This window comes from Pezoporus wallicus, unplaced genomic scaffold (genome assembly GCF_028554395.1).
Source record: "Pezoporus wallicus isolate ANWC-B61680 ecotype Strahan unplaced genomic scaffold, APGP_CSIRO_Pwel_v1 contig_7506, whole genome shotgun sequence".
Classification (NCBI taxonomy): domain Eukaryota; kingdom Metazoa; phylum Chordata; class Aves; order Psittaciformes; family Psittacidae; genus Pezoporus; species Pezoporus wallicus.
The window spans coordinates 709,882-736,580 of record NW_026637546.1 but is presented as its reverse complement, the minus strand read 5'-3'; the positions used below and the strand labels follow the sequence as shown (position 1 = coordinate 736,580).

Here is a 26,699-nt window from a genome sequence, read left to right as displayed (position 1 = left end):
AAAGCAGTTCAAACAAATGGGTCAAGACTGGCTGTGGGGGAGTTCGCTTCATTTTGTTTATTTCATTGCAGGCACCGGAACGTACCCAAACTAATACCATTGTTATCTGAATTTAGCCTGGCAACAGTTGTACCTGTTGTCTCTTTGCAGATTTTTGCTTTGATTTTAATGAGACTTTCATAAGGACCTAGAGGAATTAGATACCTAGCTCTTACTGAATTTTAGTTAGAGTGGGGTGCCTAACTTTTGTGGGCTTTTTTTAATACAATCTCAGTCTGAGTAAATATAAACTAAATTATTTTTGAAATATGTTATATCATAGGCATTTTATCAGTTCTATGAACAGATCCTTAGTTGGGAGAGCCACGCATAATGTGTTCTGGTGTATGGCAGTGCTTGTTTTTTTTAAATTTTGTGGGCTGTTTTGCCAGAGAAAACTGCTTTGTATCTTTATGTCCATGGGTATCTTTGGATAGGATATATTGCTTGCATTCAGGTAGAATTTCAACAAATGTTATTTTCCGCTGATACAGATCTTACAAATTACTTCCTCCTCTCTCCCCCCCGAAGTGTGTTCTTTGATATAAAAAATCTCAAAATACAAATCTGTTTAAGAAAATTCACAATTCTGTAGGACTGGGTGAATTTATCTTCTCTTAAATAAAGACAATGAAGGGACTTGATCTGGTGTAGGGGGTGCAACATTTCCCTCTTTGAAATTACTGTTTTTCAAAGATTGGACGCTTTCTAGCCCATTGAAAAGAATTTCAATTTTTCCAAATTTGTGTGTAGGACGTAATGTATATGTAAATGACAGTGTAATTAGTGGAGCTGAGACTGGAGCCGGTTAATTTTTATGAGAACAGCAAGTTGAACTCAAAAGCGGTGAATAGAGGGGATTTTAATACCAATATGCTCCAGTAGTTTTGTAGTTGATTGTGTTGCAGTTCTGTATAAATTTTTCTGGAGAGTAGTGGTGATGCTAGGTCCTGCATTGTTAAATGGACTGAGCTTGGCTTATAATGTGCAGAAAGAATCAGCTTAGGGTGAGTCTTGTCTTTCACAATGTAATTGGCTCACAGAGATGCCTGTTGTCCTTCAGCCAAACTGTATGCTTCCCATAGGAAGCTGTGGCATAGTATGTGCAATTGTGAACATTTGGTAACTTAATTCCTGTGGCAGTAATGTCATGGGACTGTAGGGGACCAATTGGTGACTAGACTTTGTTTTGAACAGAGAAGTTTCACAGCCATCTCCCTGTTTTACCTTGCGAAGAAACAGGATCTCAAGGCGGCTTATTTCAGGTGAGGGTATTTTAGTTTAAATGAGTTAAGCATTATTCTGATTTGTTGCCTGTAATCAAAAGAGACCAGTAGCTATTCAAACATAAGAAAAGGAAATTTATAAGCAAAAGCTACTAAGATGGTTTTGATCCTGACAGAACAATTAGGTAATGAGGGGCAAATAAGTGAAAATGGTCTTGATGTAGTAGCATTTAATCTTCTGTTTGAGTTGTGATAAGTAAAGGCTCTTGCTTGTAAAAGAAGAAAGATGATTGATTCTGTAATCTTGGGATTCCCTTACTGCTAGCAGTAAGCATCAACCTACTTTTTTTCTTGCATGTCCTGCAAATCAGCCTCATTTTGTTTTGCTTGGAACCTTGGGAGGATGCTTAAATTTTTTTTTCAGTGTCTGTTTCTTAATTTGGGCACAAGCCAGGGTGTTTGCAGTGTTAGCAGTGTGGCTTTATATAAGCAGTGTCATAACAGGGTTACACCACTTAAGTTAGAAAGTAATTGCTGCTCACTGTGGATAGTGATAAACTCAGATATGGAAGGTGGAACACTACTGTGGTAAATTCTGCAAGGAGAAAGGCTAGGACAGGGAGTCATCTTAGGGCCTTCTAATGTACCACTTCATTGTAATTACCTTGTACCAAATTAGAATGGTCTTTAATAAGACTCATTTTTCATTGTATTGGCTTTATTGCTGTGGAACATGTAATCATGGACAGGTAGGCTTACTATAAAACTCCACCCAAAGTAAACAAAGGGAACACAGTAAGCCCATCTAACGGTCAGCTGCTGTTGAAAGTGATGATTCCACTTGCATCCTTGTGTTGTCACTAGGAATCAAGTCAGTTGTTTTTTTTTTTTCTGTAGTTTTTTGTTGGTGTTTTTTGAGGGGGATGGGTGAGTCATGGTTTGTTTGTTTTTTTTTAAATATGTGGTATTTTTTCTCTTGGAAATGGTGCTCTTGGGAGTGGGGAATACCAAGAAATATGACTGATCTTTTTGGCAGCAACCGACAATCTTAATTTTGTAAAAAATATGGCAGCTGCATCACTGTGTTACAGTACTCTGACATCAGTAAACAGTTTTTGGTATTAAACATTTATAAAAGTTCTCAGATATCTGAAGAAGAATGATAAAAGTTCTCAGAAAACTGGAGAATATTTCAAGCATGTATGTAGCTCACATCGGTTTGTTCTACTAATAACACAAAAATAAAACCACAGTAGTAGAAAGTTTTCCAGCCTAGGTAAAAGCCTGTCATTTGTTCTCAGGGCAGTCAGTGTTCTGTAAGCCTCTTGAGCTGCACTCTTCTGGTTTGTGACATTGACAGAACCCTCAATTGAATTACAGCTCTTCAGTCCAACGTAATTGTCTTTTTTGTTGTCCATTTGATATTATGATTTCATAAGAGGTAACCAGAGGGGTCCTACATTAGTATCTAACTTGAAAAGAAGTCAGAAAATAGTCTTAATAATCCCTTTCATACTAGTTTTGCAGCATTATCATGTATCTTAGAAGTATGAATTTCAGTGCAGTCGCTCCTGTTGAATACACATTGCAGAGGTGCCCAGCTGTTTTACCTGCTTTACTGTAACCCCACCTAACACATCTGATGGTAGAAAGTCAGCTGAACTACCATGGTCTCTGCAGGTATTTCTAATAACATACCAGTTGCTCTGTTCTGTGAATTACATACAGATATCCAGAAACTGACTGAATTACCAGGATCCTTCCTAATCCTTATCCTTCTAGTGAGCTTTTAGAATGGTGGTTGAACTAATGTGCAACATTAGGATCATTTAAGCATTTTCTGTTGGTGACAGCATGTATGTGTGTCTCTGTATGTAATGATTGCCAGTGTATTTTTTCAGTGTCCCTAATGTCATAGAAATTCTGGTTTTGTTTTTGTTTTGTTTTTGTTATTAGAGCTGTTCTGCTAATTGAAAAGGAGACAGAAAATAGATGTCCACACCTACAGACCCTGGCGCCATGCCTCATCCTGGTCCTTCCCCTGGACCAGGACCTTCACCTGGACCAATTCTAGGACCCAGCCCAGGACCAGGGCCATCTCCTGGCTCAGTTCACAGCATGATGGGGCCAAGTCCTGGTCCACCCAGTGTCCCGCATCCAATGCCATCAATGGGGCCTACTGATTATCCACAGGAAGGCATGCCCCAAATGCATAAGGTAATAGTTTATTATAAGTGACCTTTTCTTCCTCAAGTTCTCTGTGCTGATTAAAAAAAATACACTGCATTTAGACCTGCATAACTGCTATTAGACATTGTGTATCATCTGCAAAACTGCAGCTACACTCTTACTACTTTTATTAAAGATGATGCACTTATGAGATGAAATACAGTTTCCTTTTTCTTAGTAGACTACTTTGAAGTGTAGTTAGTAGTTTGCAAATCTTCATTTGTAAACTGTACTACTCATTAAGGTAGACATTTCTAGGGGGAAAAACCCACTGAATTATTATTTTTAATCCCTGTGATAGACCATTCTAACAGTTTTTTATTTTTTTCCTTCTTGTCTGTTTGGATGTGTCTTGTGTTTTTCAGGGGTTGTTTTTAGTTTTGCATGAAATTTTTCTGTTTTTTTCTAATTAGTAATTTTAGCTCTTAAAGGGCTTGTGCTTCAAAATTTGTTTACTCTTCCATGTTGAGGAAAAACCTGGTTTCCAAGTTATTTTATAAAGGCTTCATCTTACTGAGGAATTTAAAACTGCATAGTGTAGCACATGTGGCTAATTGGACATCAGTGGTTGTTGGCATACATTTAAAATTACGTATGTGTTTAGACTATCATTAATACTTTTTGCTTTGAGGAGATACTTGTGGGGAATTTTCTTTGTGAGAAAAGTCTCTATGTATTGTCATTTTTATTTGGTTTAGATTTAGAGGTTAGGATAATTTCAATTTCACTGGTGTTCTACTCTCAGAAATATGCAGTAACAGCTTACAGGGCCAAGATACTGAAAACATTTTGATAACTGTTGTTGATTCCACTTGGAATTGTTATATGTGTGGGGGAAAAAAAATTACAATAAAAAAATAATATAAACATATTTTAATTTTCCTCTTAAGTTGGCAACTTCTTGATGTTGCTATCCACACATGGATCCTTTTCATTCATTAAAACAGTTAAAAAAAATTGCAATTGGCATTTCCTTGTTTGTCGGGTTGGAAGGTTAGAACCCAAGCTTCCAATACTCCAATGAGTGCCCCAAACTTTGTAGACAGCCAGGGTTTTTACATCCTTTAGTTCTGTCCTTTCTTTGTATTTTTAAAAGCTGCTGTATCTGCAGAAGAAGAGGGTGGCACCAGGAACTTTAGAACAGTTGAATGCTCTATACCGTACATTTTTAACTCCTGTATTGTTTCACTTTGTGTGTTCTTCAAACACTTAATGTTACATTAGCTTTAGAAACAAACCAACAAATATAATCCCATGAAGTTCTTTCAGAGACTTTAGGAGTGTCTCAGGAGTTCTGTGAGCCAGAGTAGAAGCTCTCCCTTTGAGGTGGCACTGAACTGCTTTAAAAAATGCGCCATGAATGTGAAAAGTCTGGACAGGTAATTCAAACGTGACCAGTCAGTATAGTTATAGTAAAATTACTTTCCATTTTCTGTATCCTGATAATGGAACAAGGCTGTAATTTCACAAGTCTTTATTTTAGTAGCAGCAGCCTTTTGTCCTCTAGGTTGCCACTTCACAAGTTCCAGCATGTCTTTGTGTGTGTGTGCGACTAAGGTAGAAAATGTGTCTGCTGAGCTGATCCAGGTTGGAAAAAAAAAAAAAAAAGTCTTGGTTAATTTTTCAGTCTAGATCAGTTTTCTAGTCTGTTTTCCTGTGCAACCCCAGAAGCAGTGTACTGTGACATCTGAGGGAAGGGTCTCTTTAAGAAATGCCATGGAAGGGTGCCTCTAGACTATTGTGCAAATACTACTTGGGTGTTGTTTCATGTAATCAAAAAAACTGGTCAGGCACCTGCAGTTTGACTGAGTAAATGTTTTTTTCCTGCTTAGTGTTGTGTAAAGCAGTTGGGCTTTGAAGTTGTGATAGAACGTAATGCATTTTTTTTTTTCCTAATGAAATGCAGTAGAAGTGAGAGATTGCACAGTGTCCTAGTTACGCAGTTGCTTTTGGGGTACACATATTTCATATGCAGTGGGATGTGGTTCTTCTAAAATTCACAAACTAAGTAGGGAAACACCTTAATTCTATGTTAGATGTTTGGCTTACAAAGAATAATATAGTGCATGAAACTAAAAAAAAAAACAACCAACCCACAAAGTATGCAACAGTAGAGAAAACACTGATTGATACAAATTGACATTAATAAATAATGATTCCTAAAGTATGTTTACTTAAAAACAGTTAGTATGAAAATTTAAGACTGTATATTCATTTAATAACCAGAGAAGCCTTCCACGGGAAAATCTGCTGTTGATTTCTGTAACAGTTTTGACAGAAACAGCAAATCAGCTATCTCTTGAAATTTCTTTAAGTAATCTTTAGATGATTGAATTGCGGGGAAATACAAATTGTTCCAAAGTATGTCTTGGGTGCAAGGTAGCTATATTTAAGGGAAATACTGAGAAGTCTATTGAGGGGAAGACCATACTAAACGGACAAACTGTAATAGCCTCAGAGAGTCTTGTAAGGTGAAAATACTTCAAAGCTGGGAAGATACTAAAGGAAGGCATTGTTAAACGGTTGCCTTAATCTTACTTCTCCTTGGCATCCACATATGAGCTCCTCTGGAGGCAGAATATTAGGGAAAGATGGTTTGAGTATGAACTGATACAGCCTTCTGTATGCTCTTGTGCGCAGTCTGAGATACGTGATTTTAACTGCTTAACTTTTAGTTACGACGACAGTATATCTATTTAATTTGCAGGGTCCTCACTTGAGGAATAGGAAGAGTACTGTTAGCTCTTGGTTTGTTTTCTCTTCCATTTAATTTTAACCTGAAGCTTAATCACTTCTCAGTTTGTAATAGGGTGTTCTGTAAATGGTTACTGGCTGTGGAAAAATTACCATGATGTCATGGGCAATATTACTGGCTTTGGTGAATTAGAGAAAAACTGTATGATATAAAGAAATTATCTTCCTACAAAAATGGTATTTTTTTACTAAACATATTATTTGTTTACTCAACTATTCCATTAAAACAGAAGGCAAATGGTTTCAAGATTTCAGATATTGTTGGTTAACATACCTGTGCACATTAGACATTCTGGAAACCTTAAAATTCTGTCATGGTCCTGGAAGTAACTCCTTTTTATTCAGCAGCAGGTTCCCTGTATTTTTTTTTTGAATGTGTTTACATTAGTGAAAAAAGAAAGAAAATAGTATTGTCAGCCTGGAAAAATCAGTGGAGTTCTCATGTGAAATGGTGTTTTCGTGATTTAAAGGAGAATAACGAAATTGTTTGGCAAGTCCCTGCTGCAAGAACAACCATGGTTGGTGTGGCTGTCCACCAGTAATGCATTCAGCTGTTCTGTGCAGTTATGTGACAACACACTGCTCTTTGGTCTGTGTAATTTTTGCTGCTTTAGAGGATGCATAGTCTAAAACAAATGAAGTCTAATGTTTGATCTTGGTCTCTGATTTCAAGGCTGGTGCTTTGTTTGTTTATTTGTTTCAAGAAGGTGAAGGAAGCAGAAAAAGATACCATAATCTGGCAGTTTACCTGGAAATAGGTCAAACTGTGATGCAGTGCTGTCTGTCAGAAGACCTTAGTTACTGAATTCAGAGTAAAAGCAGCGTAGGCAAAGTGTTCCTTATGCGTTAGGCATTATGTAAAGTCTGTAAGTCTGCCAAGTCTGTAGGTGTGGGCTTGCATACAGTTGCTCATCCTTCATTATGTTTTTTGTAAGCGCTCTTTATGTATCTGGCCTGTTTTGTACTTGTTCCTGCTTATGAGTTCCAATGAAAATAGTAATGCATACTCAGAGTTGAATATGTGAACTTCCTGTTTCTGTCATATAATAATAATAAAAAAAGTACCTCAGTTTGATAGTAGTGCTTTATTGGTAGTATGTATTACATTTTGCAAACCAACAATGTTGTTGGGAAAGGTATCTCTAATAATTTATACAGGACTGAACAATTTACAGGAATTGCATTGTGTCTGAGATCCTTTCTGTAGTTTTTAACCCGTTACATAAAGTTATTGTTAACTCTAACTACGCAGTGATTCAAAGAACTTATGAAAAATAATTGGTTTTCAGTTCTTGTAGTCCTTTGCTGAATTGTGTTCTATAGGGTTTTTCCATAGGCAGTTGAGGTATTTCTAGATCAAAAATACTCTTGGAAACACAAGTCTTTGCATAAGTTAGCAGTACTGTGATCATTAAAACTAATTTTGTCTTCAAAAAAGTTTATGCCACCTTCATCTTTTGTAGCTTTTCTAGTAAAAACCAACCTGATTGTGTTCTGCCTTTCCTAATCTGTTCCAGATAAGTTTAACTTCATCTTTTTCACAGCATAATATCTGCAAACAAAGAGAAGCAAACTGCCTTCTTGATATGTTTAGGCTCCCTTCCATTTAACTTGAAGCATTACAGTTTGCTACAGGGTTTTTGTGTGTGTGTTTGTGTGGTTTATTTGTTGGTTTTGGTTGATTTTTGCTTGCTTTTTTTAGAATACTTCTCTTACAAAAACCCATTCTTCTGATAAGTTCCATAGAAACATTTATTCAGTTGATGCTTTCTTGTATGTCTTTACTTTCCTGTTCCTGTTCGATTTTGAAATTTCTCTTTAAAAGACCACATACTTGTTGTTTTCCTCTTCACTGCTGCTTGTTGTTAATGCCAGCTCCTTTTTCCACCTTCTGTGTGCTGGTACTTCTGATGCCCTACGTGTGCATGCCTTGTCTTTTTTAGTCCCATTGGAGCTGTCTGTATTCACGGATGTTGCACAGTTGCCACCCATTAGTGCAGTGACACTTATCCCTGCAGTCACACCACAGATGTGTACAGGTACAGTCCTCTGTTCTGGAAATCAGATCCAATTTCCTGCACAGTATGTTCCTCCTTTTGGTGGCCCTAAATACTGTCCTTGACACATAACCATGATAAAATAGGAACGCAGCTGGCTTTACAGGTGTTTCTGTAGTTTTCAGCTCCTGCAGGTAGAATGTGAACTGGGTGTTCTCTTCCACATTGATTATCTTTCTAAGTAGTGGCAAAGGGAGAGAAAGGTATCTTCATGCCTCAGAAAAAGACAATGGGATTTATTTGGTTAATACAGATGAACTATTTTTGATGGGTCAGTCATCTATCTCTACATTTCTACTCCATATCCCAAGTTCTTGTAATCACAAATAGCTTCTGTAGTAATAAGAAGTATTTTTCTGATACAAGTTCTTTTCACAAATGTTATTATACCTTCATGACAACTAAACAATTCGATTAAACATAAAATCCATATTAATTCTTCTTTTCTATATGTTCTTCCTTTCAACCCATAGTTTCTGATAAGAAAAAATGATAGTGAAATCCTTTAAAATTCTAATAAACACCCCCCCACACACACACCACGTGCCTAAAGATACTTCCAGTAAGATTTGATTTTTTTTTTTTTCCACTATGGTAAGTGGAAATTTTTTATCAAGGAGGTATAATTTAAAATTTAGGGTAATGTTTTCCTTTGTAGAAATGATGACCTGTGTTTACTTCTGCTTAAATTGATCCATGTGCCCAGTTGCTCAAAATGAAGTAATGTGACAGTATCTTTTTTGTGTGACTTGATGTAGCTTCTCGCGCGCTGTTATTAACTGTATGTGTTTCCGGTGGGGAAAGTTTTCTTAATTCTCTTTTTAAAAAGAATTCTCAGTAAATAGGTGTGCATTTAGATAAAACAGATTGCAAGCTCGCCATTCACAATAGGGTTTGCAAAAACATTTAGTATGTATGACATGTTACAGAGAGGGATAGAGTTGCATACTTTTGTAAAGAGAAGATAAGGAAGTGATGCCAGCCTGTCTTAATACAAAGCCTTGCAGAGCACCAAGTTAATGAGCATAATCTCTTTCTTAGTTAAGGACCTGATGTAATTTTTACTTTCAGGAAAAAACTTCTTAGTTTTCATAAGACATCATCTTTCTAATGTTACTTTTCCCCTATTTTCACTTTCAGAGCCCTTTAGTTTCTATTTTGGAAACTTTTCCAGTGTCCTGCATGCCTTCAGCATGTTTTTGTGACGCCAGGCTGTCTTTGCTGCACTCTCTGAAAAAGGCACTTAGCCCTGTTTTGTGTTTCAAGTACTATGGGAACTGTAGCTTTTGAAGAGTGAAATAGATGACAGGAACTTTAGGGAGCACAAGTACTTGATTAGAACTATGTCTTCCCTCCCTTGACGGCCTGTCCCTGTTTTTGCCTGCAAAGAAGTGGCTACCTCCTGCAATGTCATCTTTGTTTTTGAACAGAAAATGGGGCATTCCAGTAGAGCAGTGACTGAAAGGGCAAAGTTTGGACTAAAAATAACTTGAGCCAGGCCACAGGCTGTACTTTCATAAGTTGGTGTGTGTTACACTGCTTTGTAATATGAGGCTGATAGGATTCATATGTTTGTATTTGGACAGTTTGCTTCCTCGGGTTTGCCGAACAGTTCATAAGGAAAAGAAACAAAAACCAAACCAAAAAGGCAACAGAAGGGACAGGCAGTCTAATGGTGCTCTGTGCTTCCACATATGTCTGATTAGAGGGGTAAACATTCCCAGTATATGTGTTTTGAATGACTACCAGGAGAAGTTTGTAGTCTATTTATTTGTTTAGATTTTAAGTTAAAGTCCTTTGGAGTTTTATAGTGGATTTATATACTATCTCCATATAAATGCCTATTTTGTTTTCACAGTCTATTGATGGCTTGCATGAAAAAGGGATGGTTGAAGATGTTCATTGTGGCTCCATGAAGAGTATGCGACCTCCCCACCCTGGAATGGGCCCACCTCAGAGTCCAATGGACCAGCATAGTCAAGGTTTATACATACTGTGCATGTTATATGGTTTGGGGCCCCTTTGTTCCACAAAGAATCAGTAGTTCCATGTAACAGATTTCCAGTTACTTCATTTCAGCTTTCTTTGGAAAGGCTGAAATGATAGCACAAGGCAAGGTGAATAGCTGAATCCCCTTACTTTCTGGAATACCCATCAGTCATGTAGCAAAACAAAGCTGTGGTTCAGGTCTGTGGCTGGGGCAAGTAGTTGGGCTAAGTCCATTACAGATTCCAGTTCAAATCTCTAAACTCCCCCCACTTAATTCTTCCCTATCTTATGTGGCTACAGTAAATACAAATGCATTAAAATATAATTTATTTTAATCCTATGGTGAAGGAGCAGTAAGAGAGAACCACCCAAGCAATATCATTAGTATCTGTAAGGTTTGGTCAAGAGCTGACCAAAGTTCTTTCTCAATTTTTTTATGCTAGAAAATATAAACCATTTTTACCACATTGCTGTATGCCTTCTTTGTGTCATTTAGCTTGTACCATAAGAGCTTGCATTCTGTAAGCAGCTCAATATGTTGAGCATTTAACTGGTATTAGTTAGTTTAGCAGACAAAGCTTTATATATTGATAATTTATTATTTTACAACAACACCTGAGGAATCCAACTGAAATTAGCTTGCTATACCTCTATGTCGCCTTTTTTTCTTCTTATACAACTATCTTTTTGCAAAAAATTGGTGATGGCACTTGAAGATATTCTGACACGTGTTGTGCAAAGTCCGATCTGCTAACTTTGTATTTTTTCCCCATTAGTGTACAGATCTAAGGCAGAAAAACAGGTTTCTTCATAGCCTTTGAACTTGTTGGATACTTTCAGTCTGATTTACCATGAGATTGGAGTCCTGTAAGTCCTGTTTCTAGGATTTTTGTGGAAACTGGCAATGTAAAGGAGAGTGAGCTTATTCATGCCCACACTCATAGGGTGAGAACAGTGTGAGTTGTCTGAGAATCCATGGAAAGATCATGGTAAATCTTCTAATCCTGACAAAATTTTCAGTTTTGTTTGGTACAGTATTAGAAACCAAGACTTACTCAAAGGTTCACTGCCATGTAGATTCTTGGATGTCCGATAGTTGAGCTTATGTTGCAGGTGTATACAATTTTTAACAATACGCATGTCAAATAGAAATTGCACCTCATTAGTTCTAGGTCTATTTTTCATATGACTTACTGTTGTGGGCCTCAAATTGAAGTGGGTAAATCTACGCATTAATTAGTTAATCCTGTTATTTTTGGATGTTTGGTGAAAGGTAGCTGAAGAAGTTCACAACCCCAGGGAATGGATGACCCTGAATTTCTGCCACTAATTTGGAAGCATAAGCAGAATGGTTTGAGTTGAAAGGGACCTTTAAAAGTCATGTAGTCCAACACTCCTACAGTGAGCAGGGTCATCATCAATTAGATCGGTTGCTCAGAGGCCTGTCCAGCCTGACCTTGAATATTTCCAGGGATAGGGTATTTACCACCTCCCTGGGCAACCTTTTCCAGTGTTTCACCACACCCATTGTAAAAAATTTCTTTGGTTATATCTAGTCTGAATCTACCTTCCTTCACCACACCCATTGTAAAAAATTTCTTTGGTTATATCTAGTCTGAATCTACCTTCCTTTAGTTTAAAACCAGTACCTCTTGTCCTCTTGCTATATTAAAATGTCTGTTCCCATCTTCCATGCAGCCCCCTGTGGGTATTTGAAGGTTGCTATAAGGTCTCCACAGAGCCATTTCTTCACCAGACTGAACAATCCCAGCTGTCTCAGTCTTTCCTCCTAGGTGATGTATTCCATCCCTATGGTGATCATTCTTGTGACCCTCCTCTGGACTTCTCCAACAGGACCTTCTTGTGTTGGGGATCCCAGAGGTGGATGCAGTACTGTGGGTGGGTCTAGAGAGCGGAGTAAAGTGGGAGAATCACCTTCTTTGACCTGCTGGTCATGCTCCTTTTGATGCAGCCCAGCATATGGCTGGATTCTGGGCTGCAGGTGCACACTGCCAGCTCATGCCAGCTGATCTACCAGTACCCCAAGTCTTCTGCACAGGGCTGCTCTGAATCCCTTCATCCCTCTGCCTGTGCTGGTTCTGGGGATTGCTCCAACCTCATGAGGTTCACATAGGCGCACTTAAGCTTTTCCAGGTCCCTCTGAATGGCATAAAGTCAGACTTGTCGAACAAATTTACTACTCTTCCGTGGAGATCATAAGCTAAATTAATTTACGAAGTGAAAACAGTTGTTGTACTGTACTCTAGTTCAATACAGTATTTGTACAGTTGTCAGGAAAATGGATTCTGGCCCAGGTATGGGGTTTCTCTGTGCATCATTAAAGCTAGTAGTAGTAGTGATAGAAAGAACTTTGTCTTATAGGCTTACAAAAGTTGCGGGGTTTGTTACTGAGTGACATTCAGTAACAGAAAGATAGCACTAAGTAAAATTAATGTGACCTATATTAAATATGTTAAGCTAGTTAAATAAAACTAAGTGTAAATAGAAGATAATAATCCAACTGTTGATATTTATAGTTAGTCTTACAGGTTGCTGTTTTGGTTCAGTGCTGTTCAATGTATTTGTTAGTGATCTGGGAAAAAGTGTAAGATCAGTGCTGACAGAATTTGCAGGTATCACAGAAGCTTAACAGTAAAAAGAGAAGAAGTTGATGACAAAGGCTGATCAGGATGTGCTGTAGAATGCACTTATTTCTCTAGCATACGTTTTAGCACAGCCAACAGTGCTGTATGTCTAGGAGCAAAGTATTTAATTATGTAGATGGTATGAGACTGTATCACACAAAGCCAAAAGGCTGAAACAAGTTCCAGTTATTCTGGCAGACTTAAATGTGTGTTGCCATATACGCTGCTCACAAACACGACATGGAATGTGCTACCTGCACAGAGAAGCAGGGGCATATTAATTGAGGAGTTGTATCACATTTTCTAATAGATTAGCTGAAGGCTATATTGTAGTATTGTATTCCATTCTAGTATCTACAGTTCAGAAAGATGTTGAGAGATGTTGTAAGGTATCATCAGATGATTGAAGCATCTTTTGTATGAGGAAAGGCTGAGTGAGCTGGAACTGCATAGGCTGAAAAAGAGAAGGGTTGGAAATACCTGATAGGACAGAGCGATGAAGAGGGATGCAGACTCTTTGCAGTGATTATCAGTGACAGAAGAAGAGACAGTTGGCAAAAACTGAAATGGACTTAATTCCATTGGAAAATAAGAAAACATGCTTTTACTGTAAACATGGCTGAACAATAACAGAAGGTTGCCCAGAGAGGCTGTCCAGTTGACATCCATGGAGATAGCCAAAACCTCATTGGACATTACTGAGCAGCCAGGTATAGCTGACTCTATTGGAACTGGGACTTGGGCTAGATGATCTGGAGAAGTTCCTGCCAGCCTTAATGATTCTTTGAAATTGTGTGTTATTTTGAAGAGAAAGAAAAGAATGATTTGAAACTTGAAAGACTTCAGGTTTTGTGTGTGGATAGGGTTTTTTGTCTTTTTGTGTTTTCCTGGAGAATGTTAAACTCCATTTATTCTCTCTGAGAGAGAATTAAAAGATTAGTTGCTCAGCCTGCACATTCCCAGGTGGTAGAAAGGATTCTATTAGATGATTGTGAGGGTGTGGTTGGAGAAAATCCTAGTTTTGGTCCCTGTTACAGTTCGTGATCCCAAGAGTGTAATTAAGATGCAAATGAGGTCAAGTACTGTAATCGATCAATTGGTTTATTGACAAAAGACAATTATTATAAAAGGGGAATTATTGTAATAAAGTGGATAGCAATAAGACAGATTGAAAAAAAGGTAGAAAATGAAGCAAGGATTTGAGGTGCAGAGGGAGAGAGAGAGTCACCAGCATGGACCCAGTGGTGTCCCAGGGATTCATTGTCAGATGTGGGAGTCCTTCAGCGTTCATCGTTGGTATCGGAGCAGCGTCCCCCAAGAGTCTGTAGTAGTTGTCTGAGGTGGGTTTCCTTGTGGAGGTGTCCTTCTGGAGTTGTCCCCTTGAAGGCACACCTGAAGGTCTCCTGATGGATTTGCCCTCATGGCGCATGGACAGTGTCCCTCCCGGTCTGCAGTAATCATTGGTGGAGAGTGCCCTCATGGAGGTGTCCTCCTGGGGACATCTTCATGGCAGAGACTCCCTGGTGATGTGCCTCTTGGTGATTACCTTTTCCCCCTTTTATAATGAGTTGGGGGGAGTACCTCTGTTCTTCATGTCTTGTATTACGGGTTTCTGGTGGACCAGTTTCCCTTGCAGCCAGCTCTTCAACTGCACAGATCTGCATCAATTCTTGGGAGAATGGGCAGTTCCTCACACCAATCCTGGAGGTCTTAGCTCTTTCCCACTCATCCCTCAGGCAACGGACAGTGGAAGAGTCTTACCTCAACTCCTTCCACCCATCTCTGAGACAAAAGATAGGTGCAATCCCATCTCAAGTTCTCATACCAATCTTTGAGACAATGGACAGTGGAGTCTGATTTCAATTCAGTCTCTCACAATGGTCCAGTGAATTTTGCTACCTGCAAATTTAAATTAGGTGAATTCAGACTATTAAATATCTACATCTTACTTAACAAAGAGAAATAACATTTGGGACAAGGCTTACCCAAGTATTTGTGGTAGGATTTCTGTCACATGAAATTTAAGTTTACACTGGCTCTTTCTCTTCTGTTCCATAGACCAAAGGGTGGAGATAATTTAGAGGATAGTCTTTAGTCTTATTTAGACAGGTTAAATAGACTGTTGTAGCCATAATGGTCTCTTATTGTCAGAAATCAGGGAACCTCTAAACAGGCTCCAAGATCTGAGAAGAATTGGTAAGCTAGAGGACAGTGCTTTTAATTCCTTGAGAATGGAGAGATGGATAGTTGTCATAAAATGCTGCTGTTCTTGCTGCTTTGAGTACAACAGTTGTGATGATAAATGAATAGGCAGTAGTCTCATTGCAGTTTACAGATCAGTTGGAACTAATCACAAAGTGAGATTTCATTAAAATGTCAAATGTTCCAATAGCAGTCTTTCTAGTATTTTTTTAAAGAAGGTTTTGCAAAAGAGTGTCTCTAAGTACAAAAATAGGAATCTTTATAAAGCATGTGCTTGTGAATGTGGATCATAAATTAGAAGTAAATTGATGGACTCCACATGCAGTTGTAGATATAATTTATGTAACTAAACCATGCAGCTGTGATGAACAATCTTGAAATGAAGACCACTGAACTTGCAAAGAACAACTAGATACAGAATTTTGGAAGTAATGATTCTTGCAGTTTTTATTAAGAAATAACTCGCCCTTTATTAGGTGAGATGACTTATTTTTATGAGAAAATTGGAAACATATATTAACTAAATCTGCAAGAACTTTGTAATTTTGCATATAAGTGCCTGTTTGCTTTTGAATTGTAGTTACTGTTCTGAGGTTTTTGCATTTTTGTAACTAACAATAATTACTAAAGGGGTGCAACTTCATTTAGATTCTGGATTTTTTTTTTTTTTCCTTGGTGCTCAGAGAGATGCTACTCATGTAGAAAGAATCTGTTGCTAGCACAGATTGTCAGATTTTTATTTCAGTCATACTGCAATAGGATTGTTTTCAGAAGTCTGACAATAATTTACAGGGAAAAATATTCTGAGTTTGTATCTTTCTCCTCAACAGTTATTCCTTTCCACATTTTTTGCCAAATGGGAGAAAAGGTAACATTCCTGACTTTTCTGGTGACCAGTTTTCTTTTCTTGAACTTGTGCACAGTGAGGTCCCTCTTTAGTCTTAATATCTTTCTGTTAATCCTAATAGATTAAATGAAATCTATTGCTTCAACCTCATACTTCGCTGTTTAAATAGTAATCTTTTTCTTAACTGAATTGTGTTAGAAACTGTCGTCAGTCTCTGTGAATGAGCTGTTCTGATAAACCCAGATATTCAGGTGTGACATTTACTCTTAAGTTGTTAAACTTTGAAATAGAGATATCCAGAAGATGAAAATTATGTTTAAATTTTTTAAGAGGAATGGGAGAAATTGCAAAGACAACTCAAATATTTATGTAAAATAAAATATTTAGAATTAAAATCATAGATATAAATGAGCTAAAACAATGTCTGTGTTTTTCTGGAATTTGGAAAAAATTAAATGCAGTTACCGTAACAGTGAAATACAGACCAGTTTAAAAAAGTTCGGGTGTCTTTGCTTGCTATTGCAAGTGAAACTGTAAGTGCAGCAGGGATTTAAGGTTCTTGGACTTGATCTGTATGTGTTTTTAATTAGAATATTTGTTAATGCAGTGTTTGTTGAACATCTTATGAAGATACACCAATTAAATTTAACTTACAGAATTCAGTAAATTATGGCTACTTCATAAACAGTGTTCATTGTCCCTCCTTAAGTTAGCTGTACTCCCTTTTCTGATTTGCTTTACCGTTTTAAAAATGAGAAAAGATCTGTCACCTTATCCATTTGCCTGCCAGCATAAGACCTCTCAACAGTTTATTTCTACAGTCTTAGTTTTAACTGACGTGCATGCTTGGCCTCTCTTTGTTGAGACTTTCAGAAGAACTTGTGTTAATCCTGGCTGAACTACTGACAAGGAAATGTTATATTTTGCTTACGTGAAGAAAGTTTGTAGCCTCGGTCCAATCTAAATTTATTTTCCACTGTGTTCTAAGACATGATGCTTCTTTGCTAGTGCACTGTGGGCATGTATTTGATTCCATATCTTTTTTAAAAAAACTAACTGATGGTTGAAGTGATAGTTAACATAAATGAGTTACACAACTAAATTTCGTCAATCCTGTCTATATCTTCCTAATCCAGTCGCATTTTTGAGTAAAGATATGCCCTTGCTATCCGTTTTAGCAGGAAGATTTGCTGGCAGTCTGCCCTTGCAGCCCAGGAAGCCAACTGTATGCTGGGCTGCATCAAAAGGAGTGTGACCAGCAGGCTGAGGGAGGTGGTTCTCTCCTTCTCTTGTTAAACTCCACCTGCAGGTACTGCTTCAAGCTCGGGCCCCAACACAGGAGGGACATGGACCTGTTGGAGTGAGTCCAGGGGAGGCCATGAAGATGATCAGAGAGCTAGAGAACCTTTGGGGACAGGCTGAGAGAGTTGGGCTTGTTCAGCCTGGAGAAGTGAAGGCTCTGGGCAAACCTTAGAGCAGCCTTCCAGCACCTAAAGGGAGCCTAGAAGGAATCTGGAGAGGGACTTCTTAGAAGGGCCTGTGTTGTTAGGACAAGGGGGAATGGCTTTAAACTGGAAGAGGGGACATCTAGGTTAAGGATATTAGCAAGAAGTTCTTTACAGTGGGGGTGATGAGGCACTGGCACAGGTTGCCCAGAGAAGCTGTGGCTGCCCCATCCCTGGCAGTGTTCAAGGCTGGGTTGATCAGGGCTTTGAGGAACCTGGTCTAGTGAAAGGCATCCCTGACCGTGTCAGGGTGTTGGAAATACATGATCTTTAAAGGACCCTTCCAACATAAACCAATCTATGATTCTATGACAAAGATCCTCAGATATTCATTATTTAAGTCTTGTCAAATTTTAGTGCAGAGTCAAGACTTCTGTTGAATAAGCTGGTGTTTGGACTGGTAAGACCTTGACTCTTTCCATCTATTTATTACCACGGTTTAGAATTCATACGTGTTCTCCTCTGTTTAATTACAGCATTAAAAGTGGTCAAAAAAAAGAGATCTCAATTTTTCTCTCTCTGATCCTTCACCTTTTAAACAGATGAGGAAAATGTTCTTTGCTTCTGTTAACTAAAGTGAAATTAAAGGCAGTTGGATCAGGAAGTTCTTGTACAGTCTGCTCTCCAAAATTACTTGTGTTTGGTAAAGTGTTATAGCTAGGATTTCTTCCAGTGTCAATACTGTAACGAGTATGTATTGTTTTGACATGTCGTGATGTATTTCTGTCGAACAAGTTGATACCAAAGTGGGATGAAAAGAGTGTTGCTAATTATGCATACAGCTAAGAAAACAGTGCTTTTTAACTGCTGAAAAGTTGAGAAAGATTTCTGATACAGCCTCTTCTATGACCTTTTGAAGGATTATGAAGACAGAACCAGGCTTTCCTCAGAAGTGCATAGCAAAAGGTCAAAAAATAATTGTTATGGGTTATGTAAGTGAAATTCTGGTGGGACTTGAGGGAAAGAAAACTCACCATGAGAGTGATTAACAATCACCATCATTGGAGATTTTCTGAACTTGCCTAGGTAAGACTAGAAAACTGATAAAGAGTGGAGAAACTGATAAAGCTTGGGAATTACCACAGCCAAGTGATGAGTTGGGCTGTTTGTTCTTCCTTTCATGGGCGTGTTGGGTGTTTTCTACTCTGTATATATTTCAAAACTGAAAGTTACATGTAGTCCTTTGCAAACACGTAGAACTCTTCTGTTGCAAGTGTCCTTCAGCCTTACTATTTAGTGCTTTTGCCGTCATCTGTTCTGGAGGTTAAATGAAACAAAATGGTTTATGCAGAATAGAAAACAAATTTCTCTGTGGAAAATCTAGGGGAAGAGATATTGGCAATTCAACAAGTAAGAATTAATGTGCTAGGTATTTAAAAATGTGCTGAATGCTTCTTGTGGAAATTTATGTGTGCCGTGGAAATTCATGTGTGCCATGGAAAAATGCATTTCAAGTGCTTCATAGCAAGATCACAGAATCATAGAGTAGGTATGGATGGAAAGGATCTTAAGATCATTTACTTCCAGCCCCTCAACCCTGAGGCAGGGACACCTCACCGTAGACCATGTCACTCAAGGCTCCGTCCAACCTAGCCTTGAACACCACCAGGGATGGAGCATTCACAGCTTCTTTCAGCAACCTGTTCCAGTGCCTCACCACCCTCACAGTAAAGAACTTCTTCCTTATATCTGTCCTGAACTGTCCCTGTTTAAACCCATTGTCCCTTTTCATATTGCTACAGTCCCTAATGAAGAGTCCCTCTCCATCATCCTTACAGGCCTCCTTCAGATACTGGAAGGCTGCTATGAGGTCTCCACGCAGCCTTCTCTTCTCCAGGCTGAACAGCCCCAACTTCCTCAGCCTGTCTTCACAGGAGAGGTGCTCCAGTCCCCTGATCATCCTCGTGGCCCTCCTCTGGACTTGTTCCAACAGTTCCATGTCCTTTTTATGTTGAGGACACCAGAACTCACACAATACTCCAAGTGAGGTCTCATGAGAGCAAAGTAGAGGGGCAGGATCACCTCCTTCGACCTGCTGGTCACACTCCTTTTGATGCAGCCCAGGATACGGTTGGCTTTCTGGGCTGCGAGCCCACACTGAAGCCAGCTTGTGTTTCTTATTGACCAACACCCCCAAGTCCTTCTCCACAGGGCTGCTCTGAATCTCTTCTCTGCCCAACCTGTAGCTATGCCTGGGGTTGCTCCGACCCAGGTGTAGGACCTTGCACTTGTCATGGTTAAACTTCATGAGGTTGGCATCAGCCCACCTCACAAGTGTGTCAAGGTCCCTCTGGATGGCATTCCTTCCCTCCAGGGTATCAACCAAACCACACAGCTTGGTATCATTAGCAAACTTGCTGAGGGCGCACTCAATCCCACTGTCCATGTCACCGACAAAGATGTTGAGCAACATCTGTCCCAACACCGATCCCTGAGGGACACCACTCGTTACTGGTCTCCAGCTGGACATTGAGCCATTGACCACAACTCTTTGCATGCAGCCATCCAGCCAGTTCTTTATCCACCGAGTGGTCCATCCATCAAATTGATGTCTCTCCAATTTAGAGACAAGGATGTTGTGTGGGACAGTGTCGGGTGCTTTACACAAGTCCAGTTAGATGACATCAGCTGCTCTACTCCTGTCCATCAGTTCTGTAGCCCCATCATAGAAGGCCACCAAATTGGTCAGGCAGGATTTCCCCTTAGTGAAGCCATGCTGGCTGTCACCAAGCACCTTGTTGTTTTTCATGTGCCTTAACATGCCTCCCAGGAGAATCTGCTCCAAGATTATGCCAGGGACATTGGTGAGACTGACTGGTCTGTAATTCCCTGTGTCATCCATTTTCCCCTTTTTGAAAATGGGGGTTATATTTCCCTTTTTCCAGTCATTGGGAACTTCACCTGACTGCCACGATTTTTCAGATATGATGGACAGTGGCTTAGCAACTTCATTTGCCAGCTCCTTCAGGACCCGCGGATGGATTTCATCAGGTCCCATGGACTTGTGCATGTTCAGGTTCTCAAGACGGTCTCAAACCAGATCCTCTTCTATAATGGGCCCAAGATCTTCATTCTCACAGTCCCTGTGTCTGCCTTCGAAGACTTGGGTGGTGTGGTCAGAGCATTTGCCAGTGAAGACCGAGGCAAAGAAGTCATTAAGAACCTCAGCCTTCTCCAAATCCAGGGTAGCCAGTTCTCCTGAGAGCTTCCGGAGAGGGCCCGCATTTTCCTTAGTCTGCCTTTTGTTAGCAACATTCCGATAGAAGCCCTTCCTGTATCTCTGATAACCCTGGCCAGACTCAATTCTAACTGGGCCTTAGCTTTCCTGACCTGGGCCCTAGCTTCCCAAACAATGTCCCTGTACTCTTCCCAGGCTGCCTATCCTCACTTCAACTTTCTATAAGCTGCTTTTTACCTTTTTAAGTTTTTGCAGCCTGTTTGCATATTTCAGGAAGATGGCTGTCTTTGCCTCTCTATTCAACATTTTTATGGGTTGTGTTGTTTTTTTCTTCTATGACATATGCAGGTTAAATTCAATTTTTGTGAGTCTTCCTGTGTGCTTATTTAGAGGCCATGTGTGCTTACTTGTATTAGAGCATGTGTAATAACATAGGAAAAAGTAAGTGGTATAGAAACTTCATTAATACATGTTTGTGGGTCTGTGTATTGTTACACTGCTAAGTCTGCTGAAAGTTTTCAAACTCCAAAAGAAAAATTTCCATATAGCTTCGTAAATTTTAGGTTCTGTAAATGCCACATTTTAGAGCCTTTTCAAGAAGTTTGGGAGGCTTTTGTTCTTTTCCAAAATATTTTATTGGAATTCTGGTTTTCAGTATTACTGTTGCCAAGCTTACTTTCCTATTACCAAGAATCCTAATGCATAGGACTTTGAGGTTAAAGTAAAGTATCTCAAAAAAGACCTGCTTCAAAAGGTCCTCTGTTCAAAACAGCCACAGATGTGCAGATGGAACTGTCAGGACTGAAAACAAGTGCTTAGTATCTTACGATACAGTTTTAGATTTTTATAGTATAGATGAATTTCAAGATCCCAGGTCTGAAATTTATCAGTGATTAAAGAAGATACAACTTGAGGGGGGGAAACTTCTGGCCTTTTCTTTGAAAGCCGATTTTGAAAACAGTGTAATTTGAACTAGGTGACATTTCAAGTAAATTCCGAGATGTAGAAACGTATTAGTAAATGAGTAAATATTGCAATAAACCCCATTTTATAGTATAAAACAATAATGCAGTTTATATTTTGGTTTTCGTTGTGGCAAAATGCTTTTTCGTTTAAAGCAGTGTGCAACATGGATTTGTAGCTTCACTTCTTAAAAAAAAGAGGCAAAAGTAAGTTAGTGGAAAAAGGTGAAAAAGTGGTGTAAACTTACCCTTATCTGTAATTGCTTTTATCACCACCAGGGAATGTATAAACAATTTTTATATTGACCTAGTAAATAACTTCAATAATTTCAAGTTTTTAAGGTCTTTTTTGTCCTTTTCATTGAACTACTCATCTGACTTTCCTATTGTTCTCTTGATTTGCTTTTTTTTTTTTTCTAATTAGTCTTCTTTTCCTGTCTTCATCTTCTTTAGCTAACTCAGTCTGTTGCTGTCTTGTCTTGCCTAGTCTTTTCCCATCTCAAAACCATTTTTTTGCTATTGTACTTCTACCTTATTTTCCCCTTCCAGAAGAACTGAACTCCTCTCTTTTTAGTCCTTTATCTCAGACATTTACAGCCTTTATTGTACAAGATTTTCATCCGCAGACCTCAGCATTGATGGAGTTCCAATTCTTTAGCGCTCTCATCTCTCCGCTTGTATAAGTTCTAGTAACCTACAGGTGCTGTCAACTCAGAAAAGTTGAGACTACTTTGGGATTTTGCCTGTGTTGCCCTTAAGGGTCAATAAGAAGAGTGAAGCAAAAGAGAGGGCAAAATTTCTGTGATCTGGACTGTGTAGATGAAATTGATTTAGTTTCACTTTAAAGTGTCAGGAAGAGTGGAGAAAGAATAAATCTGGTGTAAGAATCATGAACTTCCGTGTTCAGTGATCCATGGCTTACTAAAGAATATGTAAGACATAAGATTCCTTGATTCATGGTTTTTTTTTGTTGGTTTATGTTTACTTTTTTTTTGTTAATCCTTTGATAAACATTTTTTGTGTTCCACAGTACCGGAGTACTTTAAATGGGTAAATAACTGTCTTTTTCACTCTTCATGGGACCTCTTTACAATCTGTTATATATTATCTGAAGGATTGCTCTTTTATTTTTTTCTCTAACAAGCTACATACTGTTGGTATTCTCACCAAAAATCTATGCCATCTCGTTTCATGGATGCCTTCTGAAGCTCAAGGAAATAAGTATTAATGTAATTAAAAGTAAAACTTAAACTGCATTCACAAGTGTTACAATAAGATACAAGCGCTGTTTGCTTCAGAACTGTGCTTGCTTTCCTAGAACTTTACAGAGTAACAGTTTTCAGCAGCTTCTTCAGAGGGTGATTTTTGTCCTTGCAGTTGATGTTCCAAGTTTTTGAGCACTGAGATGGTAAAAGGTATTGAACATTCTTTGTCTGGCTCAAACCTTTATTCTGTATAAATTAAAGAGCAGTTACATAGAAATTGAAACTATCTGTTTCTGTATGTTGGCAAGTTTTGGCAAAGAGGGTCTGTATCAGTGAAGGGGTATTGATGTGCGTGCATCAAAATAAACTCACAATAATATGGTGTAGAACAGGAAGACTTAGCAACGTGTTCCTCAAGGAGGTATTTATCTAGTGTTGTAGTGTAGCAGTACCACATCCTCATGCTTCTGTATTGTATTTTATATTTTAGTTTGCCTTGCTCCAAATGTAAAGTTAATTATTATTTTTAGAAATTATCATATAATCATAGCTCTTCTCAAAAAATAGCTCATGAGGCTATGGTAGCCCAGGAAATTTAAGATTGTACTTTTGTTCTTGCAGAAAGTAGTACTATGTAGGTCAGCTATCCTTACCTGAGAAAGACATTGTATACTGAATGTACTCTTAAAGAAATATTACGGAATTTCGATTTGATTAACCAGAGAGGTAAGTTTGTGATCCTCTTACCTGTTCCAGGTTACATGTCTCCACACCCTTCTCCGCTAGGAGCACCAGAGCATGTGTCCAGTCCAATGTCTGGAGGAGGTCCAACTCCACCCCAAATGACTCCCAGCCAGCAAGGACCCATTATGCCAGGAGACCCGCAAGCTATGAATCAGCCTAACAGAGGTCCTTCGCCTTTCAGCCCTGTACAGCTGCATCAGCTGCGGGCTCAGATTCTAGCATACAAAATGCTAGCTAGAGGTCAGCCTTTACCAGAAAACCTTCAGCTTGCTGTTCAGGGCAAGAGGACACTCCCTGGCATTCAACAGCAGCAGCCTCCTAATGCCTTCAACAGACAGTCTGGTAAGTGAATCTAGGCCTTGTGTCATTGCACAGGTAATTAATTTGCTTGTGGAAAATGAAGAAATGGGTGCTGTGCAGGGCTGTAATTTGGGATTGTATTCAGGTGTTTTAAGTGAACTTTGGTTTTAAGCTTGAGCAAGTACGTAAGACACATCTGTTATTAACAGGATATTGTCAAAACTGAAATAAAAGAATTTTCACTGTGCAGTGCTGTGTCTATCCTGATTATACTTTTCATTTTTTGAATGTTAATTATACTTTACTGATCATAATTTTACTGTTTTTCACAGAGTGAATTTTCAGACTCTGATCACTGTGCAAAAAAAGTAGATAAGAAAAGAGGGAGCACACTGACAGATTATTTAGGTTGTGAAAGTAAAACCATGTATAGTGTGCTTTCAAGTGAAAAACGTAAGGAAAGAAAAGGGTTTTACTTTTATCTCCTGATGATAATAGAATTACAATCAAGCATGTTTTGGTCCTAAGAAAAGGACCAAAAAAGTTAAACGCCCTGCACCTATTTGTTTGTGAACACCTCCATTGCTGAGTTTGCATTAGAAATTGAGGGTTAAGATGATAATGATCATAATTTCACTGGTCACCTAATTTCTGTGGGTATGGTTTTGCTACTGAGTAAGGGTTTTTAGGAGACAGAGGACAGAGGAGAATGGACGAGGCCTTGGGTGCCATGGTTTAATGTGAGGTGTCCCTGCCCATGGCAGGGGGGTTGGAACTGGATGATCTTAAGGTTCTTTCAAACCCTAACTATTCTATGATTCTGTGATTCTATGATTCTGTGATTATTTTAATATGCTTCATTGCATATATTTTTCACAATAAAATCTATGTAAATTCGTATTTAATGAAGAAAAATGCTACTTGCCTGAATACACTAGCATGCTGGAAAAGAATGATTTTTGAATACTTCAGAATGCTTTGTGTCTTAGTAAGTTTATTTTCTCTGTCCAATTGCAGGGATTGGATTACATACAATGAGTGGTGCTGCAACTGGACCAGGCCCTGCTCCAGGGATGCCTGGGCATACAGCTACCATTACCCCTAAAACTTGGACAGAAGGTACAGCAGGGTATAATGGTAATTTTACATCATGTGTCCAGGGATATGGTTAAACAGCGTAGGAGAGGTTGGGGAAAAGATACCGGGTTTTAAAGAAAAAAAGAAGGTAGAACTACATGCAGAAAAACAGTATAACCTTTGCTATGACTGTGACTTGAATTAAGGAGAATCTAGCCATTTATTAATCTATGAATTACTTGACCACATGAAATTACTGCAATTGTTAAGCAGCCTGAATACGAAGTACCTTTTTCTTGATCAGAATGAAGTACATAAGCTGCCTGAGAGACACCCATAAAATCTACTTAATATATTATGTTCTGACCATATTAATTAGATTGCTTTGAAAGTTCAGTGTAGTGAGTTCTAGTGAAGAATGTAATATTTTCGCCCTGCATAATAATCAGGTTTTGAACCAAATCGTTCAGATCCGGGTTTACAGGCTGTAAAATTACAGTATCGCAGGCTTGCAAATAATGTAGGCTTCTCATACAGTAGAAGTGTTATGTTGTTGCTTGTGAGTACATCTGGGGACAGTGATGACTCTATGATAGGTGCTGTCACAAAAAATTCATTGGCTTCTTAGGGCAACATGAAAAGAAAATTAAATACTAATATGTAATCAGATGTAGAATTGCTTTTCTTGGAATATTCCGAAAGAGTACTTACAATTTGAGTAGGATAATAAACAGGGAGGAAAAGTGTTTCTTGAGAGGTTGTATGTCTGAGTTTGCTAGGCACTGTGCCTTCTAGCTCAAATGCTGCTAGTAAAAAATGCTGACAGAGATGAAGAATTGCTGGATGGATGGATAGTTCTTATCTAAATAATCTAGGATGTCGTAATAATAACAGTCTGTCCTGTTTAACTATAAGCTGCTTATTGTTTGTCCTTTTTAACTGCTGTTTATTTAGTAAGAAAAATGCTGTCTGTCCTTGCTGTGTCTGTTTGAAAGTTTTATTTAATGCATTTTTTAAAGTTGTGCTTATTCCTTTAAATTTATTTTTCATTCATTACATAGTTTGTTTAGCAGTTTGTTTTGCAGTTTGATTTGTATGTTTTACAGTTTGATTTGCATCGAACTGAAAACTGAGGCAGCACAAGGCGTTTGGTGGGCTTGCTTTCTTCCCTTATTTTAATAAGCTGAAATTCATTGTTGCAAAATACAAGTTCTGCAGCTTGTGCTCAAGTTCCTTTACTTGAGTTTGGTGCAGATGTGTGAATGACAGATGGTGATCTCTGAAGGAATCTTTTTATGTAGCTTTCAGAATATTGGATTTGAATTAAGGTTGATTACAGGATTGCAGATGTACTTTGCAGTTAAATTCCTGTAATTCCTCACAAAATTAAGTGACGTCTTCATTGTTGCATGTCTGTTGTCAGTGGCAATTTGTGAACATCTGAATGATTCGTGACTTGTTGTCATAATGGTATACTGAAATCTGTGACCCTTAGTGTTTGTAAATGGCAGGTACAATTTTCAGGTAAATTGAGGTCTTAAATTTCAAGACGATTACCTGAACACCTGACAGTATTCAAGGCCAGGCTGGACAGAGCCTTGAGTGACATGGTCTAGTGTGAGGTGTCCCTGCCTATGACAGGGGGGTTGGAACTAGATGATCGAAGGAGGTGATCCTGCTCTTCTGCTCTGCTCTTGTGAGACCTCACTTGGAGTATTGTGTACAGTTCCGGTGTCCTCA

At 38.6% G+C, this 26,699-nt stretch overlaps 1 protein-coding gene across 5 annotated transcripts in view; it reads left to right on the top strand.

The window, feature by feature from the left end:
• The window catches only part of SMARCA2 (SWI/SNF related, matrix associated, actin dependent regulator of chromatin, subfamily a, member 2), a 110,598-nt gene that overhangs the window by 6,920 nt on the left and 76,979 nt on the right, over positions 1-26,699 (top strand). For 4 of the 5 annotated variants that reach the window (XM_057406086.1, XM_057406089.1, XM_057406087.1 and 1 more), the window contains exons 2-5: positions 3,222-3,482; positions 10,164-10,287; positions 23,595-23,924; positions 24,900-25,001. In XM_057406086.1, the coding sequence (XP_057262069.1) occupies positions 3,258-3,482; positions 10,164-10,287; positions 23,595-23,924; positions 24,900-25,001 (781 nt within the window). In that variant the 5' untranslated portion in view covers positions 3,222-3,257. Of the gene's footprint in view, positions 1-3,221; positions 3,483-10,163; positions 10,288-23,594; positions 23,925-24,899; positions 25,002-26,699 lie in introns of those variants that run through there. The other variant, XM_057406090.1, reaches the window with a different exon arrangement.